The sequence below is a fragment of the Python bivittatus genome, unplaced genomic scaffold (assembly GCF_059951505.1).
Source record: "Python bivittatus isolate LINGU-HERP-01145 unplaced genomic scaffold, Pbiv_v1 ctg000440_np1212, whole genome shotgun sequence".
Taxonomy (NCBI): Eukaryota; Metazoa; Chordata; class Lepidosauria; order Squamata; family Pythonidae; genus Python; species Python bivittatus.
Window position 1 is genome coordinate 1,228,148 of NW_028277063.1, and position 19,850 is coordinate 1,247,997.

A 19,850-nucleotide genomic window follows, 5' to 3' on the forward strand; every position below is an offset into this window, starting at 1 on the left:
TGTTGTTATCTCTGGTAACCCTTAATGGACTTTTGCTGATCAGGACTGAAACAATGAGGCTTTAAGGATTTGCTTATAGATAAGAAATGGAATATGGGAAGATGAGATCATTTGCTGCATTTTAAGAGAAGGTGATAAGTTATTAAAATTGTTTATATTTGTTGTGATGAAGGGAGAAGTCATTTCTTATATATATTTCTTTTCTTTTTCTTTACTATATTCTTATTTTTTCCTTCTTTTCTATTTTTCTTTCTATTTCTTTTCTTTCTATTTCTTTTTTCTTTTTCTTTTTTCTTTTAGTTTGTATTAGTTTTTATTTTTGTAAGTGTAATTTTTAAATAAAATTACTATTAAGAAAAGTAACTGCTAAGCAATAAATTACAATAAATTCCCTAATCAACTGTAGCAAAGAATAGCCACATGAAGATGATCAGGTATTTTCAGTTTCCTTAAAAATTCTAGAGGTAGTCCTCGCTTAATGACCACTCATTCAGCAACCGTTCAAAGTTATGACAGCGCTGAACAAGGGGAATTTATGACTGGTCTTCGAAGTTCTGTCCGTTGCAGCAACCCCGTGGTCACCTGATTGTGATTTGGACACTCGGTAATCAGCCCGCATTTCCAAATGTTGTAGCATCCCATGTTCATGTGATGGTGATTTGCAACCTTCCCTGCTGGCTTCCCACAAGCAAAGTCAGTTGGGAAGCCAGCAGGAAGTTGGAAGTCGTGGTCATATGAAGTCCTCGCTTAATGACCCGTGGTAATTCACTTAACAATGGCAACCAGGGACTGCTGGAACTGCCGGCACTAAGTGGACGGTCACACATTGCATTTTTAGTGAGGACTGCCTATACAGTCTAAGTATCTTTGGTTCATATTTATTACCTTACCTTAACCTTAACTTAAACAAAAGACACGTGAAAGCATGTGAAAGTCAGATGGCTAAATGTTCATCAATACCGATGAAGTAATTTTGAGAATTTTCTCCCATGATAGATTTATTTAATAGAAGTTTTTCAACCCCAATAATTTAGCTAAAACGTTTTCATATGTTAGTCAATAACAAATAAGAACTTCCTGATCTGTGTTCCAATTTCAGGTTAGCACTAAATAGAAATGAATTTGTTCCTCCAGCTTTGCAGTGATTTGCTTAGATAAAATTCCAACTTTGTTAAACGGCCATGTGTGATGTAAGATGGCAGCATGCACATTCCTATAATCAGGCTGTTTGATGTAGCATGTCATGAACATCTCCAAGAACTTTATAGGTTATACAGTTCACAGTTTGATATGGCATGGGGAAAAATCCAGATATCCAGCCACCAAATCTTTGGCCAGTATTATTCCAACCAGCATGCTACAACAATTGAGGGAAAGGCTATGAAATTCCAGACCACCACAATGCAAACCAGTAACCTGGACCAACCACTAGATCTGTCTTTCCAATTCAACATAACAAAACCTAGGTATATATCTTGATGAAAAAAATATTCCTTTTAATAAAGAATAAATAGTTGATAAAATGCTTTTTAAAATTCTTATTATTTATTGCATATCCATAAACATACACTATTAGTAGTATGTACCTTGTTCCAACCAAGCATCCCAAACACGGTTGTCTTTATTTTTTAAACTAAGATGCATTCTCCTGCAATTTTTTATGTAGATTTCCAAAAACGATTGTAGCTGTTCTGGCCTCTTATAGGAAAACTCCAGTTCCTGGAAAAAGGTGAGTAGGTACAAGATCATGTTAGAAAAAGGATACTTCCAGCTATTAGACCAGAAATGAAAAACATTATGAACTCTAGGGGATATAATCTTGATTCAGTGAAGAGATTTATAAAAAGCAGTATATTTGTCTTTGCTTTGAAAAACAATTGACCAAATTACACATCCAGAAAGATTTGATTCTGCAACATACACAACTGAATGAACACACATACACACACAAACAAAAACACATATATGCGCTACAGTTTTAGTTACACCCTTTCCTTCTTAATCTGGACTCTCCCTTATTTTTCTCCATCTTGCTAGTAATTATAAAAATTATGTGAGAGCAATCCATAGAGTATCCTTTTCAGGATAGACGTTCAGTATTGGGTAAGGTTTTGGTTATCATTGTCAATGTGCTATTTCTGGGTTCTTCCTGATGACCCGGTTAATATGCATTCCTCCAATCCTTAAACTGGAAGAAACATATACCAGCATCATTTGTGCTCCCTGGCAGCTCAGTTCTAATCTGTCTCAGTAAGGAGATTTCAGGTGGCCCTATCCTTAGAGCATTATTGTGGGACAGTTTAAAAGCAGGAAATGGTGGATTTTCCCATCCACCCAGCACCACCACCTGACAGGAAAAAATGCCACCAGCTGCTCTTCTTAAAAGCACGGGCAAGTATGAGTGAGTGCCTGGGACAGAGGCCTTAGTCACCTTCAAGTTGCCAAATGACAGGGTGGTGGTGCAGAGATGCTCCATAACGATATCCTATCACTTCAGCTGTTTCTGAACACAGGTCTACTAGTCTTTTGATATACTGGTAGTATGGATAAAAGCTATCCAAACTGTTCTGTCTCATTGCATCAAGCAACTCTTGCAAGTGCATTTTTGTGACTTCCAGTACACTAAGTATCCACCTCATTGCTGTCAGCCTTTTTCTCCTTCTGTCCCTCTTGCCAAACCTTATCATCTTTTCCATAGATGTATCAGTCCTCCTGATGCACCCAAATTATATTTTTTGTTTCATGGTCCTTGCTTCCAGTGAACATTCTGGCTTGACTCCTTTCAGTATTTAACAGTTGGCTGACCAACTGCACTCAGCGTGTGGTCCTTAATGGAACTACATCTACATGGAGGGAAGTATGCAGTGGGGTACCTCAAGGTTCTGTCTTGGGCCCAGTGCTCTTCAACATCTTCACAAATGACTTAGATGAGGGGGTTGAAAGGGTCCTCATCAGATTTGCAGATGACACAAAGCTTGCAGGGGGTGGGGATTGCTAACACTTCAGAAGATAGATTCAAGATTCAGAAGGATCTTGACAGACTTAAGCACTGGGCCTGATCCAACAAGATACAGTTCAGTGGAGAGAAAAGTAAGGTCCCGCACTTAGGCTGGAAAAACCAGATGCGCAGGTACAGGATAGGCAATACCTGACTCAGCAGTAGTGGCTATGAGAGGGATCTAGGTGTCCTGGTGGACTACTGCTTAAGGATGAATCAGCAGTGTGCTGCAGCTGCCAAAAAAGCCAATGCAATCCTGGGCTGCATCAACAGATGGATAATATCAAGATTAAGGGAAGTGATAGTACCACACTACACCGCACTGGTGAGGCCACATTTGGAATACTGCATTCACTTCTGGTCACCACAATACAGTAAAGATGCTGAGGCCCTAGAAAGAGTGTTCCTCTTCTCTTTGCTGAAGATGATAAGGGGTCTGGAGGCTAAATCCTATGAAGAATGGCTAAAGGAACTAGGTATGTTTAGCTTAATGAAGAGAAGACTGAGGGGAGTCATGATAGCAGTCTTCTAGTACTTGAAGGGCTGTCACAGGGAAGAGGGTGTCGATTTATTCTCCATAGCACCTGAGGGTAGGATGAAAAGCAATGGGTGGAAGCTTGTCAGAGGGAGATCCAACCTGGAAATAAGGAGGAATTTCCTGACAGTGAGAACTATTAAGAAGTGGAATAGCTTGCCTCCCAGAGTTGTGGGTGCTCCATCGGTGGAGGTTTTCAAGAAAAGTCTGAACAACCATTTGTCCAAAATGGTGTGAGGATTCCTGCCTTGGGCAGGGGGATGGTCTAGAAGACCTCCAAGGTCCCTTCCAACCCTATGTTTCTATGATTCTATGAACAGTTGGTTCTCTTGGCTGTTCAAGGAATGTGAAGCAAATGTCTCCAGCATCATAGCTCAAAGGAGTTAATTTTCTTCCTTTCACTCTTGCACAAAGTCCATCTCTTCTGTCTATACGTATATCATTATAGGGAATACACTGAGTTGACCCTTCTATGCTGGTCCTTGACCGTAATAAAGATTTGATTTGATTATGCTATTGGCATGAGGTTGGAATGTTCTTGTGATTTCTCTGATTCTGTTACACTCATAGAAAGAAGCTCAACAAGAAAGAATACTGGTAGACTTATGTCCAGAAATAGCCAGGCTGTCAAGGTTGGAAGGCATGGAGGAAGGATGTGTGGCGAAGCATGAAGAAACTGACATAACATATCCCGCTTTCTTCCAAGCCTGTCCTCCACCTCAGCAACTAGTCAGCCAAGCCAAGCTATCTTTGGAAACACGTATACTGGTCTTCTGTCACTTGGGCTAGAAGGGGAAGCTGGCAGAACCCTTGTAAACTTCACTCCAGCTCCCAAATGTCCTAAACTGGTAAGCCGCCAGCAAGAGGTTGTGACTGGTAGCACCAGGTATATCCCATGAAGGATGCAAAATGATGTCGGAGTAGAAAAAATGACATCACATACTGAAATAATAAAACAATAGCAAGCACAGCCATGTGCTCTAAAAAAAAGTTAGAGGGGCATCTTTGTGCTATGGTTAATGAGACAGGACAATAAGCCCTATATCTCCACATTTGCTAATTTCCACAGTGTCAGATTTAGGTACAAGTTAAGTGGGCCATGGTTTTGAGCTTCATGTTATGAATACATAGGGGATAACTAACATTTATTACAGTTGAAACTGTGGGTTTAAATAACCTTTCTGATCAAACCAACTGCCAAAAATCTGAATTCCAACATCCCCCCTTTCCTCCAAGAACTGAAGGTTGCTTCAAAGGGAACCTCCCTTCATCTTATCCTGGAACAGCAACCCTTTGAGATAGGTTGGGCTGAGAAAGTGTAACTGGCTCTAAGTCATCCACTTCCTTTCCAGGGCTAAGGATAGATTTAAACTTGGTTCTCCCTGCTCCTAGTCCAATACCTTCATCACTACACCCCAATTAGAGCATCAGCATGCTTTAATTCAACCCTGAATTTCCATTAGAGCTTAGAGGAGAAGAGCATAGACATTGAGCTCTTAAGGAAGGACATAGAGCGAGGAATGGGCAGTTTTTATATGTTTGTATATTGCTTTTTAACTTGTTTTTATTGGATTGTTTTTACCTGTTGTCAGCTGCCCAGAGTCACTTAGATGAGATGGGCAGCCATACAAATCAAATCAAATCAAATCAAATCAAAAATAATCCTGCAGCAGTTTCCCCCATTTCCTGCAGTACCCTTTGGAATCTGTGTTATTTCTAATTATACTAATATCCCTCCTTTCCTCTAAAAGTAGCATACATGGAGGTCTTCCCTCATTTTATTCTCACACAGTGCCCTGTAAGGGACAAGGACAAGGTGAGATAATAAGTAGATCCCAGGATCAGATGGGAATTAAAATTTAGATATCCTCAATCTCAATCCAAGATTTTAATCACAATTACTACACATTGGCTGTCAATAACTGAACCCTTACACAATGTGTTAATATAAAATCAGATTCATGATCATCACAGAGCAAGGCATGTCTTCTTGATGTTGCTATATTAAACTGTCACATTGGGGTGGGGGGGACCCAACACTGCAAGTCTTACAACAGCCATAAAGCCTGCACACTTTCCCTTTCTATAAACTGGCAGCAGTTTTGAGATACAAACACTAAGGAGGGTCTCAGCTTCAGCAGTGGCTTTATAACAAGATTATGTCTCACTGACATCTTGAAACTGTGTGTTAGTGCAGGTATGCACCCCCTGATATTACTTGATCCATGCATGGAACATTTTGCCCATGTTTAAAAGAGGGAGAAAAAAATATGCTATCTAATAATGGGTTATCCAATCAGTCTACTCATCATCTCTATACCACTTCTCTGTAGGGTCAGGAAGGTTAGGACTGAAACGTTTCTACAAAACTAAAATTACACATCTTCTGACCTTGGGATTCACTGTGAGGTTTATTGAGCTGGATATATGATAGTGAGAGCCAAAGTACAGTGGTTTATTTGTCTGAGGGTGTTTCCGTACAAGTATTGAATTGTATTTCTCCTCTTCTTCTTTGATGGCCTATGCAAAGGGAAAAATCTATAGTTTAGAATCCGTAGTTTTTTTCTCGCTCTACAAAACAAAAGTGACTAAGTTAAAACACTATTCCCTTCCCTGAATTGTCAGAAAACAATGCTGGTATAAAATATGCTGCCCCCACTGCTAATCCTAATCTTGCCTTAGTTGCATTTGCTGAGTAGTGATGATCTGCTGATTTGTGAGTGTGCCAGCTGTTATATGGAAGATGATTTCCTTCTTTTTTGGCTTTGGTGCCACACCCTTTCAGCACGTCACCAGCCACCAAGGAAAACATTCACCCATCAGGGCCTAGTAGCAGGAACGGGAGGCTGTAGCTTCAGGATTCTGCTTGGTCTTCCAGTAAGATGGTTTGTGTGCTCTTCTTCCATGTCCCATTTGAACATCTCTCAAGTTAAAATTATGAGTAATAAGAAGTTCATGGGAAGACCCCAAAGGAGGAATAACCCCTCAGAAGAAGAAAACAGAGTCTGCCATGATTCTGCAGCTGGTTAGGTTCTGCAGGGTGGAGGAACTAAAATGAACTGCTAGACAACCACTTCTCTTACTTGAGGTGTGGGGACAGAATGATTGAAACTAACAAATCAACAACAACAAAACCAGTTCAACACCCCTCATTTTCTGGATACATACTGCAAAGAGGAAAAGAGAGGCTGCTGCATCTGAACACATAGATCCCCACTGCTGTCATTTCAGAATGCTGTAGTACAGAATTGCACAAATATATTTCCTTCCCCAAATAAAATAATAGAGGCCTGGTTAATTCAGACCTTTTTTTTTCTTTTTTCTTTAAGGAGGAATCTCTTTTCTTCCTTAGCTGAAATAGTGAAATCTCGTCTCTTCTCTTCCCTTGTTGGAAATCCGGAGAGACGGTAGCTTAAAAAATAGCAAAGGTGACAGGTAGGATAAGAACTCAGGGAACATAATGCCAATTGGTAGGTAAATGCTGAGAGAGAAATGTCTGTAGCAGAAACTGGTTAGTGTTGTCCCCACTCCCAACAAATCTGGTCATATCATTTGAACTCACATCTAAATTAATAGATAACTAAGGATATTAAGAGTTTTAAATCTTGAAGTTGTGGGATAATGTTGGTTGAAGGGGAAAAATTCTGCTTTTATTCTGGTGCATTTAATAATGACTTAAGGCTGTTTCACTCATGATGTGGGAGAAGATGAGGATGACGTGGAACAAAGAGGAAGATTGGGCTTGACAGGGCATGCTGCTGCCATGGTAAATGGCAAGTGGGAATGGGGCCCTTGCCCATAAAATTTTGGGCCTGAATGAAAAGGGGAAGGAAATTTGTTTTAGTGGATTTTAGCTTTATTTATTCCAGGGCTGGATAATTATGTTCTCAGATTCCTGAACAGGACCTCTTTTATTCAGCTGGCAAACTTTGGATGAAGGGATTTGATCTCAACCATGCATGGGAATAAATAAGGAGGACTACGAAAAGGAGACAGAAAAGGCTCCTTTTAAATTCAGTAACATAGCTGGACTGGAGCCTGTTTTAGTATTACACCCCTGTGCTGAAATCCACACTTACGGTTAAGTGAGCAGCCAGCCCCGGTCCTTTCCTATTCCCCTAGAAATATAGGAGATGTCTCCATGAGTGGAACTGTCTGCAGCAAGAAGCCTAGCGCTGTGTGACTGATAGTGGAAGGTCCACTTCACGCGTACACGAGCTGGTGTCAGTGGAGGCTCTCTGTGGCAAGCAATCAGGCTATAAGCATGGAGACTCTTCAGGGATGTCACTGAACACAGCTGTGTTGTCACAGAAGGTGTGGCTGCTCAGTGCTCCTCAAATGATGCTTTTACATACAAAGGTAGTGCATGAATGAGGCTTCACATAGTGCTTTATCAGAAGGGTTACTCTGCAAGTAACATCTTGCGGATCTTCTTCAGAAGAGCCAGAAAGTATATTACAGTAAATTGCTGTAGCAAAAATTAATTCCTTCCTCAAAGTAACTCAGTTTTATGTCCCTCTTGAAAGCCTGTTGGTTTCTTCTTTCTCTCTGAAAGCTGTTACCATTTGGAAGGAGAATGTTCATTGCCCCGGATGCAATTTTTTTTTATTTTATTTTTTTAATTTTCTGCATTTATATCCCATTTTTCTCTGGGAGCTTAAGGTATTATACCAGGGATATCTCCTCTTTTTTTCTTCACAACCATCCTTCGAGTTAAGTTGTTTTTTGTGCTTAGCCAGGTGCCACATGAATTGACAAGTAGCTAATGGTGGCAGGGATAAATAGCGACATCAGGCAACAGGCTTGCAAATAAGCAGCTTTTGCAGCAACTGTATGTACTTTATTCCCCTGGATCCCAAACATGGCACTAGAAGCTCTAATGCCTAGTCACACCTTTCTTGCTACCCACCATATTTCCTGTACCACTAGATGTTTTTATTCCTTCAGTTAGTAAATGAGACATGTGCATGTTGCAAAGTACCAGCCTTCAGCATGATCTGTACTTTCAATAACACCTCTGAACCCCACCTAGATCCCTGAAGCATCATTAGAAAATAAGGGTGGCTGGCTGCCACCCAGAGTTTTGTTTGAAAAACCTGGTGGGGTAGAGCAACAGCCAACTGGTCTTCTTGTAAATGGGTGTGATTAATGGTGCCACTCACTGCCATGGCAGATGTGTAATAGCACTACAACATACTTGTAAATTCCAAATGTCCACCAACTCAGAAAGATGGGGACTCTGCTTTATATTCTTCATCTTTAGTTTAGTAACTATATTTTTAAAATGAATTTGATGTGTGAACATGACATCGTTATGTTTGGAAACTGTACTAGATGGGTCCATTTAAAAGAGAACAAAACGTTTTCTCTCTCACAAATGTTTTCACGAACATTATAACGAAGTTTGTAAATCAGCCCTGAGTCACTTCTGAGTTGCTATACTGAATCATAATTCATTTCAGTTCCCAAAACTGATTTTCAGAAGAGTTGCAGCACTGATGAACAAAGTGTTTGGGGGACCTTGATCTTTCCGAATGCCCCAAATCTTACCCACCCTCAGGAGTTTTGTGAGTCAGGAAGAAACTTATATGAACTCTCCAAAGGGATCTATATGCGAATGCCGGCATATAGTAAAACCCTCAAGTCCTCATTTCTATTCCTATTGTCTTCCCTCTGTTCCTCGGCAATGAATTACCCTTCCTAGTCTTTCCTCATCAACTCTTGTAAATTCTCACTTACCTGTATCAAAGACCCATCATTGGGAATGAGATAGAGATGGAGAGTTGTCGTCTTCTTGCATATCTTATAAAGCTGCACCACAGAATGGACGGGGAAAAACTTATTGTAGATAGGGTTAATCAGCACACCCAGCAAAGAGAAACTGGGATTCTTCAACACTGCATGAAATGGACTGATATGAGATGGCTTCTCCAGCATTATTCCCGCATCAACAATATGGCCTATTTTCATCCGAGAGGTATCAGCACTGCCACCTAAAATTTATAGAATAATCACTTACTACTACTTAAAAAAGCAAGTCATTATCAGAAGTACTGTATATACCCACAAAGCAAGATTACATTGTGTCTATTCTGATATTTAAGAAAGAAATGGTGAAGAAGTGAGATTAGGATGAACTACGGGCAGACTGTTTTCTTCTGCAAGCAAGGTCATGGTATGACAGGTTCAATGAAAACTGGAGACAACAGAAGATGCAAATTGCTCACTCTCTTTCTTAATTAACTACCTCAGTCCTTCACTATTTTCTGATTTCCTAACTTAGTTTATTATTTTTAACTCCAAAAGACAGATTCTTAAGTTAGGGAACTGTTCTGTCATGATGCATAAAAGGATATTTGGTGGTATCAAGTCACTGACTAAAGGAAATTACAGCATAGATGGACCTGCCTTAGTACCCCAGAGAAGAGTGGGAAGCTGGTAGCTTTCTGGCCGCCTCTAGCTAATCTGTTCAGATCCCACAGGAAGATAAATCAGGTGCAAGGGAATGCAGAGCAGAGGAAGCGGTGGTTCAAGCTGCTATTACTCTCAGACCTTGTCATTATTCCTCCTGAATTGCTCCGGATGGGTTCTAAGCTGTTTCCTATTCAAATAATTTACAAAGAAAGACATTCAGGCATAAGAAAGTTTCATTCTGTTCAAATCATTCTCTAGACATAGGAGATGGATGAAGAAGTGACCGAAGAAAGTAGCAAAGAGAGAAACGCATAAAGGAAATGAATGGCTGGAATTTGTTTAGAACAAAAAGCTACAAAGAAGAACTATTTGACTGAAAGAAAGACTGGATAGAAAACAATCAGAGAAGAGAAATGCGTATGACCATCAACTACAGAACCAAGGAACTAATCCATTCAAAAGAAAGGATTGAAGGAAAGTGTCTACTTCTCCACCAGTTCAAAGTAGCCTTACCTTGAAGGCATATAAAATGAGGGAGGTGAACAGCTGCAACTTCAGCTGGATCGGCATGGATGTCGAACACTGGACCGGCCACTATCCAGTCCGGCTCCACAAATTCAGAAAGGTGTTGGCTCCAGGAGCTGTAAGTGTATTCAACGGTCACAGCTGCTCTCACCTCAAATTTGAGATCAGTGACAGAGCACAGAAAAGTGCCTGCCTCAGGGATGTGGATTCTTTGTATGACAAAGACAAAGGAGGGAAAATGCAATCAGTTTCTAGGTGAAATATGCATTCACAGACAGAATTGATGATGTGTGTGTGTGTGTGTGTTTTAAAGATGCTTTCTCAAAACCGCAGCAACACAGTTTTCCCAGACAAAGTCTGGAGCTCAACATCTGAGCAGTGGAAGACTGCAGAGCTCCTTTAAGGCATTAACAAGAATCTCAAAATCTAAAGAGAAATTAATAGGGAATTTCAGGCAGAAACTTTCCATATTAATTAAGGAAGCAAAATAAACATTACTTCTATATGCTAGAGATCTCCTATAGATTCCATTATGGTTTCCACTTTCATAGATCAGAAAATGAACATTTTGCCAAACCCCTACTTCCTGTGCTATAATATTTTGTTCCAGAGGAACCCCAAACCTGCAGACCAATGGTTTTACAGGGAATGGGAGGCTTAAATACATAAGATCAAAGCAAATTGTGTGTTCTAACATGTGAGTAGAACACTTCTACTAAGGCAAAGGTTTATAAGTGTTTTGGGGGCTGAAAAACACTTGAATGACAGAACAGAAGCAATAGTCTAAAAGGTGGCTAGGACTAAGAGAAGTGGCAGAGCCAGGGCAGAGGCTAACTCTAGTTTATTTTTTAAACAAAGATAATTAAATAGAAGTAATATGATAACTGTTCATTTTTTAATTTTCCTCTTATGTCACATTAAATGTCACAGTTCGTTAGCAGCTGTTGTGAGGGCTGCACCCAAGGCTGGGATGGGGGGTGGAGGGCGCTACATATAATTTGAGGGCTGTTGTTTATATTCCTCAGTGATAAGGCAAAAACATATCAGGATGCAACTGACAGGATTTATGGGACATAACTAATTAGGACATGATCATAATGATAATCATACATAACTGTTACAAATTAATCTTTCACTGCATTCCTTAGTTCATTCGCTAAAACTAAATTAAGAGGAATTTGGGACAAATAAAAGAAAATGCTTTAAACAACACATTGTTAAATTGTAAAATTTACTGCCATCAAATGGGGTGACAGCTGCCAATGGGGAATGGACATATTCATGGAGAATCAGGCTATCAGTAGCTAATGACGTCAATGGTTGTTGCTACCTTCAGAAACGTAGGCAGCATGACTTGAATTCCAGCTGCTATGAAGCAATCAGGGAAGAAGAATATCGCCTCTCGCTATTTGTGAGAAAAAGCATCTGGTTAGCCACTTTGTGACACTGAATGCTGGGCTAAGTAGGTCATTGGCTGAATCCAGCAGGGCGCTTCTATTCTTATGCTTAATTTCATTGTAAAACATACTGTTAATCATTCTCAAGCAATATGCTGCATACAGGGATTTTAAAAATGACATCATAAAAGATGGCTGCTGAAACAGAGTTACATTTTCAAGCTGACAAATATTGCTCGTATACCAAGAACAATAATATGGATATTATCTAAAACAAAAGTAATTGGGAGAAGGTGGGATGGGAATCCAGGCTCGCTGTAATATGGTTCAGAGGTCAAGAGAAAGGGAAAGTTGATCTGTAATGATTATTCCAAATCCTTACCTGTATGTCTTCAGAGTCCTGTTAGCATCTAGAACAAGAGTTGGTTGTATTTCTGAACAATCCTAGAAAACAATATTGTGTTAAAAATGGGTCCATCACAGCATGGTAAACAGTGAGGAGGATAAAAGTGAGTGGTAAAATAAGAAAGATCTGTGGAAGGAAGAGTGGGAATGAAGACATATCATTTGGATGTTCTGGACCATAGCTCTAAAAGCTGAAGACTATCACCCTAAAAAACTGGCTCTTAATTTGTTGGCTTTACAAAGAAAAAAAAGAAAGGGATCTGGGTATAGTTGCTTCCTAGTTTATAAATTCTTCTCAGGATAGGAATGGATGCTTCTTCTCTGAGATGTAAACATCAATCACCCCAGTATTTTGAAATGAAAACCTATTTCCCCAGCCCATTGTTAGTTTAGCCTCCTTTCTGAGATAAAATCCTATGTGGCATGGAACACATTTAGACCCTTTCTCTTGAGGTTCACATTTAACAAAGCTCTTCCATTTCACTTTTTGAGAGATTTCACTGGAAGGGTCAGAAGAGCTATGCAGCATTCTTAATCCAGGTGGCCATGGTGGGATTAATAATTCTTTGGTCACCACCACATCAGGATAATACTATACTGTATATTGTCAAGCATTTGTCAATTCCTTTGCTTTCTTGCTCCAGGCTCTACTTCCTGTATGTGGAAGTGAAGGTTCGTACCTTTTCTCTTACACACAAGCATTTCTCCTTTGCAAAAGGGTAAGGGGTCAGGCCCTGTATGCTGCTTCTCTTTCTTTCTGCACAAAGAAAAGTAAACTAGAATTATCTTTTCCTACTTGATAAATCATTTCCTATCCCCAAGAAAACCGGAAGTTCACATTTAGACCCCATCTCCTGCCTCCCAGCTATTTTTTCACAGCCCAGGGGTAAAACTCTAAAAGCATACAACGTGAGTACAAACCAGGGGAAGGATGCTGAAACAATAAAGCACATGGGAACGTGGTGCAAATCCAGTAGGGCAGCTGGCAGAGTTCGGTATGGATACAAGTAAACATTGTAAAAGAGTAGAGAAGTGATTATGTCTACTGGTTCTGATGGCAGATCTTAGAGCTATTCTAGCGCAGACTTTGCTCCTCTCTGTGGAGTGGATAACATTTTGCATGACACCTAAACATGTTGGCATTTCTGTTCCTAACAGATTTTGCCCTAAGTTTCTAAGGAAAGTAGATGTACCTCAAGTTACTTTTTCTGCGCTTCTTGTGCAAGTGAACAAACAATTCACACATAGCAGAGAGTGGAAATTCAATAGCATTACTGTACCCATAAGTTCTTTGATCAGGTCCCTATTTGTTTCCTTCAAAGCTTCATAGAGATGGTCCTTCCAGTCTCCGTTCCAGCCAGGCACCATCTTGTAAAGGGTCTCCATTTGTTCCTTGTCTGTCTCTTTCCGAATAATATTATCAAGTTGGTGAGTGCAGATTGTAAAGTGAAGCAGTGAAGTTGCAACATCTTTTGCCCCAATGACTCTTTGGATCAACTCTTCCTTGTATCTCTCAACAAAATGGCCCTCTAAGAAAAGAGAAATGTGAGGAATGTGTTCACAGAATAATAATGTTCTATCAAAACCAGAGACTTTGAGATGAAGGTTCAGCTCTGGTAACGGAGCAAAAGAAGCCCCCTCAGATGACCAAATTATGACCTACAGTAGCTGGGGGCTTGCATTCGTCAGAATGTTGATATATGTCCGTAACAACCTCTTCAGAAATATCACGGTTTTGTTTTGAAGGGGCAATCTGCTGCACCCATTCAACTGGGTTCTTGACTCCTCCCACCTCCCAGTTCCTAGCGCTGTGCTGCAATTCCATAAAAGTAATTAAAATGTTCAGTTGTGACTGCATAGGGTTAGGAATTTGGAAGGCAATGGAGATTTGTCACTGTGGTGAGGACAGAAAGAATAGAACAATTTATTCTTTTTTTATTTTTCTGCAATGGTGGAAAGAATATGCATTGGTCATGTACCTATGGCAGAGGGACAAGGTACTTGTTACTGGCTGACAAGTGAGCACTGATTGGCTAACAGTTTTTGGCAAGCTCTTGACTTCAAACTTATAAATAAGTAGCCAAATCACAATCTTAATCTCTGATGAGTTTTAAGCTGGATTGAAGAGTTGGGAGATGGAAAGGCTGCTTGTATGGGACAACCTATGATTTTATGTAGAACACAGCAAGCATAATTATGGGAAAACATTTCAAGGCTAGTATTTCAGACACTTATACCACTTCCCCACCTTACCCTGCAGAACTCTTTTTACATTTTTTCCCCTTCTTTCCTTCTTTCTGCTTTTCAGGTGAACAACATTGGCGAGACATTTAAAATTGACTTCTTTTATTGCTTTGCAACAGGGACAACACTTTCTTTTTTGGCAGGGTTTTGTTTGAAACAAAAAAGCAGACATGGGGAAAAAAGGGTAGAAAAAAAGATAGATGATAAGATAGTGGAAATAGGGAAGAGAGCAGGGGGGAAAAGTGAAAGTGGTACATACATCGGAGAGAAGGGAATGGTAGCCCCAACATTTAATAAAAAGCAACATTTAGTTTCACTGAGAATATTTAATCTAAATAACACCTGTCCACTATATCTATTGCTTACAGGAATTGCAGAGCACAACTCTTATTTTTTCACAAAATAATAAGGAAATGCTATTTTCAGGATGCTCCCTGCCATGACATAGGTGCACCATATAAAACAATTAATAAGCTTCTTGCTTCAGAAATATTATTTTTACCTGTGTGTGCTATGTGCAGATTCAATTAGATTAATTGATCAGCTAAAATTCACATGATTAAACCACTGCAACCTTAAAATCCTTTGCACTCTTCTCAGAAATCCACACTTATCACGATACTTGTAGATTACTATAGTAATTCAGGGTTGAGAAGAGACACAGCCAAGGACATGGAACATAGGAAGGCAATATATTTGGAGCCAGTGGGTGTATTTGAAATTGAGGCAACACCTTGTGGAAGTTTTCACAGTGCAGCTGTCAGGGGAGCTGAGATTTATCTGTTCACAGAATTGCTACCTTGATGGGAATGGTTACTCAAAACACTTGGCGGAACGGAAACAAGTTAGGTGGGCTCTACTACTCCAGGGGGGGTTTCTATGTTATATTTGAACTTATGCATTTAGTGAGCAGATTGGCAGAACTCCAAGCAAAGCACTGGATCGCAGCCACCCACTCCTTCATTTTCTGCCCAGAGGGCCTACTTGCTGCACAGAGATCAACTAGAAAATAAAGATGATGCTGGAGGTTGGAGCTTTGCTTTGGAGCTGCCAGTTACAAGCTTCCTATTTATGCTTTAATTAAAAGAATCTAAAAGCAGTTGGGGCAGGAATAAGGAGATGTTAATCCGAATAGCTCTTAGGATTGTATGCTTGGATAGAAGTAGCACAAAAAGCAAGCAGCGTTACTCAGCTTTTATTACAAATAATTCATAATCCTAACTGAATGGAAAGGAGTTCTTTCAAGATCAGCTCTTCTCCATCACATGCATTCTAAAGTTGATCAACTCTGACTTCTTTTCAAATTAGGCAGATTAAAGCCGGGTACAAGCAGGCAGGAAGATCAGGCCTAGTTCCTTTGAATTAGACAGAAGTTTGTTCTGAGGTCGAAGCTCTGTTTTGATCTTTTTTGTTAATGCCAGCAACTTACCATGAAGTTCTGCAACAAGGGGCCCATTTGTTTCCTTCAGCACTATGTAGAGATGGTCCTTTTGCTTCCTGTTCCATTTCAATACCAACGTGTATAACTCTCTCATTTTACATCTATCTGATAAATCCTTGAACACAGGGGACTCTTGATACTGGAGGCGGCATAGCACTTCATCAATCCCAGAGACTTGGTCAATCAGCTCCTCCTGGTGCTTTTCAATAAAATGCTCCTCTGCCAAGAAACAATTAGAACTTCAGGAACTGTGTTCTTAAGTGTTAGAATAATATGGAATTCATACAATGATTACAGCATGCTTGTTAGAATCTGTTTCTTCCACCTTAAGAATACTCTTCTCACAACTATCCCTCCTAGTCAGAAGGAACTTAATTATATGGATACATATGTAGTCCTCCAGATGTTGCTGAACTACAAGTCCCAGCAGTTCCAGCCAGCATGGTCAAGAGTAAGGGGTGTGGGCTCCAACCCACTCAGATTTTCGTTAGGGCTGGCCAGGCACAGGGAGCATCATGAACACAGATTAGGTGAACAATGTTTCCAGAGAAATGCCTATAATTCTAATAAATTATTCAGTTAGTCACATCCCATGAGGAATTAATGCTCTAATGGAACATTAGAAAAATTATTAAGAGCAAAATATTGAGGTCTCATTGCTAAAACAATGTGATTACTTTACAATAAAACATTATGTATAAAATACAAAAAACTAAATTTGTCTTGACCACTATGGTAAAAAGACAAGGTAGATATTTGAACAAATAAAAATGAATAAATAGATTCCAATAATTAAAATAGGAAGAGAGTATATTATTCAGAAGATGTCCTTTTAATTTTTTCAGTAATTTTTTCAATAAGAGGATCTCTGAACATGTAGGGAGTTTCCCGAATTACCTTCAAGCATTTCAATAATGGGTCTATTGGTTTTTGCCAGTGCCCGGTACAGATAATCTTTCTGCCTCCCGTCCCACTGCTGAACTATCTGGAACAATCTTTTCATTTTCGTCTTCACTGTGGCACAATGAAGGAGAGACTTATATTGCTTCTCATTTCGTATGTAGCGATGAAGCTTATTCAAAGGGAACTCTGTCACTTGTTCAATCAGTTCTTCTTTATGTCTGTCCACAAAATGGCCCCCTGGAAAGAGATGTGGAAAGCGGGTTCTCAGGTTTATGTTGCATTTTTGTCTAAGTGTATATTTCATTTTATTATTTTTTAAGAACTGCACACAGAACTTTAGCAAGGCTTCCGGAGAATGTGATAAGAATACAATTTTTTCTCCAATTTTCTGGACTTTCAAAAAGAGCACTTGGCTGCAGCACGTGCACTTTTTATTTTCCAAGCAGGCCTAAGAGACACACTTGGAAATAAATGATGTTGCAGGCTGGTATTCTGCTTTCTGGCATACCACCTTCCCATGCTTTTCTTATTTTCTTTTTAATCAAGAAAATCTAAAACATTAGGACAACAGGGAGATAACAGGCTCAGAGGAATTGCTGTGGACATATTAATGCTCATAGTGGGTAGCTTCCCTGTGTATTAGTTAAGCTGAAGATTGTCGATAGATTTAACAGTCAGCCCACTGCTGGCTTTCAGGACTACCACTCTGCCCATTTCTTCCTGTCAGTTGATACTGACACTTGCAGTTGGGCATCCCGTATATTTTCCATGTATAGCTGGAACTGTGCAAGTGGTTGAAATATTCCCCACTAATTCCAACTTCACAGACACAGATGATAAATGAAGTGGGTGAATTGCTACTTTGGTAGATCTAGTGGCTGTTTTCCTTTCCAAATGACTGTTTGTGTGACAGTCTGCACATTCCCACAACATTCTCTTACCTTGAAGCTGAAAGAGAAGTCGCCTGTTGGTTTTCCTGAGGATGTCCAGCATTTCAGTCTTGCTTTCTGTGCTCCAGCTTGGCACCCATCTATACAATTCCCTCATCTTCCGTTGATTGGTGCCTCTGATTTCAGAAATTTGTTTTTCTGTTATTATGCCATTTATCTTCAGAGCATCCAATATAACATGCACTCCGAAAACACGTCGAGTAAGCTCCTCCCTGTGTTCCTGAAGAAAATGTTCTGAAAGGCAATGGCAGAGAGACAACTTCATCTTGCAAAGTCCAATAGGTATGTAGGGGGTTTATATGCTGCCAGATCCAATTAGACTCACAGCAACTGTGGAACATAAAGCATACATATCCACAATACAAGAATTGGTGTGTGCAGATGGGAGGCAATCCGTGGCCAGCTTGGTGAGAATAGCTGTTGGGAGGAGGCCCTGAATGCTAGTCTGTGGAAGGAAGGTAGATCTTGAGTTCCTTGTGCCACTGACAGCATGAGCTACAGTGTCCAGGGAACTCATTTCCCCTCTTCATTTCTTACATCATTCTTCTCCTACGATTTCATGTACATTTCTTCATACAATGTATGATTGTAGGGAGGTGATCCCTGTTTTGGGATGCAGTGGGCAGGGGGTTGGGGGTATGGGGGCCTTGAGGGGGAAATGATGTTCCAGAGGGCAGGAGTCACGGCAGAAAAGGCACACCATCTGAGTCCTGTCAGATGAAACTCTTTAGCAGACGGGACCATTTATTAGCTATGACCCCACAGAACACAAATGAAAAGCATCACAATTTATTAAGATATATGCTGACAGCAGCAAGAATCAGTGTGGCACAACACATTAAAAATTTTTTTTGCCAACAATACAAGATTGGAAGACAAAAATCGGAGAATATGCAGCAATGGAAACATTGACTGTATATATTCATAACAGAAATCTAACTAAACTCAAGCAGAAATGTCTTCCTTATATACAACTTACCACATAGGAAAGCAAGTTAAGACACTTACAACATGGTTTTTGAAGCAAAATAGAAATTGCTTTAAAACCCATTTCAGCAGAAATAAGCAATAATCATAGAAATTTAGTATAAAAATATTTAAGTGGCAGCTAACAATCAGGAGAAAAAAGAACAGGGGGAGGGATTGTAATGTTTTCCCACCCTTTTTTCTTCTTAATTTTTAAAAAAGCATTATATTACATCTCATTTTTTGAATTTTCACTTCAACTTTCACCTTAGTGGAAAGCTTAGGCAAAGCAAAAATAATATTAACAACAACAACAAGATAAATCACAATACAGATCAGTTAGAATGCTATGTATGCATTTATATATATGTATAGTATTCGTTTATCTCCTTTTTTGGTTTTTTGTTTGTTTTGTTTGTTTTTTAACTGAATAAAATAAAAATGATACATTAAAAAAGAACAATAACATAACCCAACAGCAGGTGAAATTTTTAAGAACTCTCTTAAATGTTCCAAGTTGTTTTAAAACTTTGTTGTTCTCCTGGAAACAGGGGAATGCCCTTTGAAAACAAACATTTGGATAAGTACTATTAAATTTTGGTTTCAAATATAGGTTTTCAAAAACAAGGAAGGATTGCTATGTGAAATTCCAAATGATTCTTATGTAGATACATGGTTTAGACAAGTGACCCAAAGGACTGCTTAAATTGGTATTGATCCTGATTACAGGTAGTCCTCAAGTTATGACGGCAATTGGGACTGGAATTTCCATTGCTGATGGAGTTGTAAAGCGCAATGTCATGTGATGACATCACTTGGCAATGGCAATCCTTGCAGTCCCCGTTGCCGTCGTTAAGCAAGGATTGTGGATTGTTAAGCGAGCACCTCCTTGCAACTTCCTGCCGGCTTCCAACAACCAAAGTCAGTGGAGAAGCCAGCAGGAAGTTGCACATCCCAGGTGGCTCGCAAGCAGGCCCGTGGGCAGGTAAGTGGCTGCTGCCGGGTAGAATAGGGAGCGAGGGAGTGCACTGGTGGGGGAAGTGCAAGTGTGGTGGGGCTTGGGATAGCTGCT

General features: G+C 39.8%; 1 protein-coding gene across 5 annotated transcripts in view; it reads right to left on the minus strand.

Annotated features, from left to right (window-relative positions):
* Window positions 1-19,850, minus strand: part of LOC103066013 (uncharacterized) — a 50,879-nt gene that overhangs the window by 9,471 nt on the left and 21,558 nt on the right. For 4 of the 5 annotated variants that reach the window (XM_088142586.1, XM_088142585.1, XM_088142589.1 and 1 more), the window contains 10 exons: window positions 17,804-18,046; window positions 16,857-17,099; window positions 15,948-16,178; window positions 13,555-13,803; window positions 12,955-13,031; window positions 12,252-12,313; window positions 10,461-10,681; window positions 9,273-9,526; window positions 5,925-6,053; window positions 1,587-1,719 (listed from right to left, as the gene is read on the minus strand). In XM_088142586.1, the coding sequence (XP_087998712.1) occupies window positions 1,587-1,719; window positions 5,925-6,053; window positions 9,273-9,526; window positions 10,461-10,681; window positions 12,252-12,313; window positions 12,955-13,031; window positions 13,555-13,803; window positions 15,948-16,178; window positions 16,857-17,099; window positions 17,804-18,046 (1,842 nt within the window). Of the gene's footprint in view, window positions 1-1,586; window positions 1,720-5,924; window positions 6,054-6,838; window positions 6,945-9,272; window positions 9,527-10,460; window positions 10,682-12,251; window positions 12,314-12,954; window positions 13,032-13,554; window positions 13,804-15,947; window positions 16,179-16,856; window positions 17,100-17,803; window positions 18,047-19,850 lie in introns of those variants that run through there. The other variant, XM_088142590.1, reaches the window with a different exon arrangement.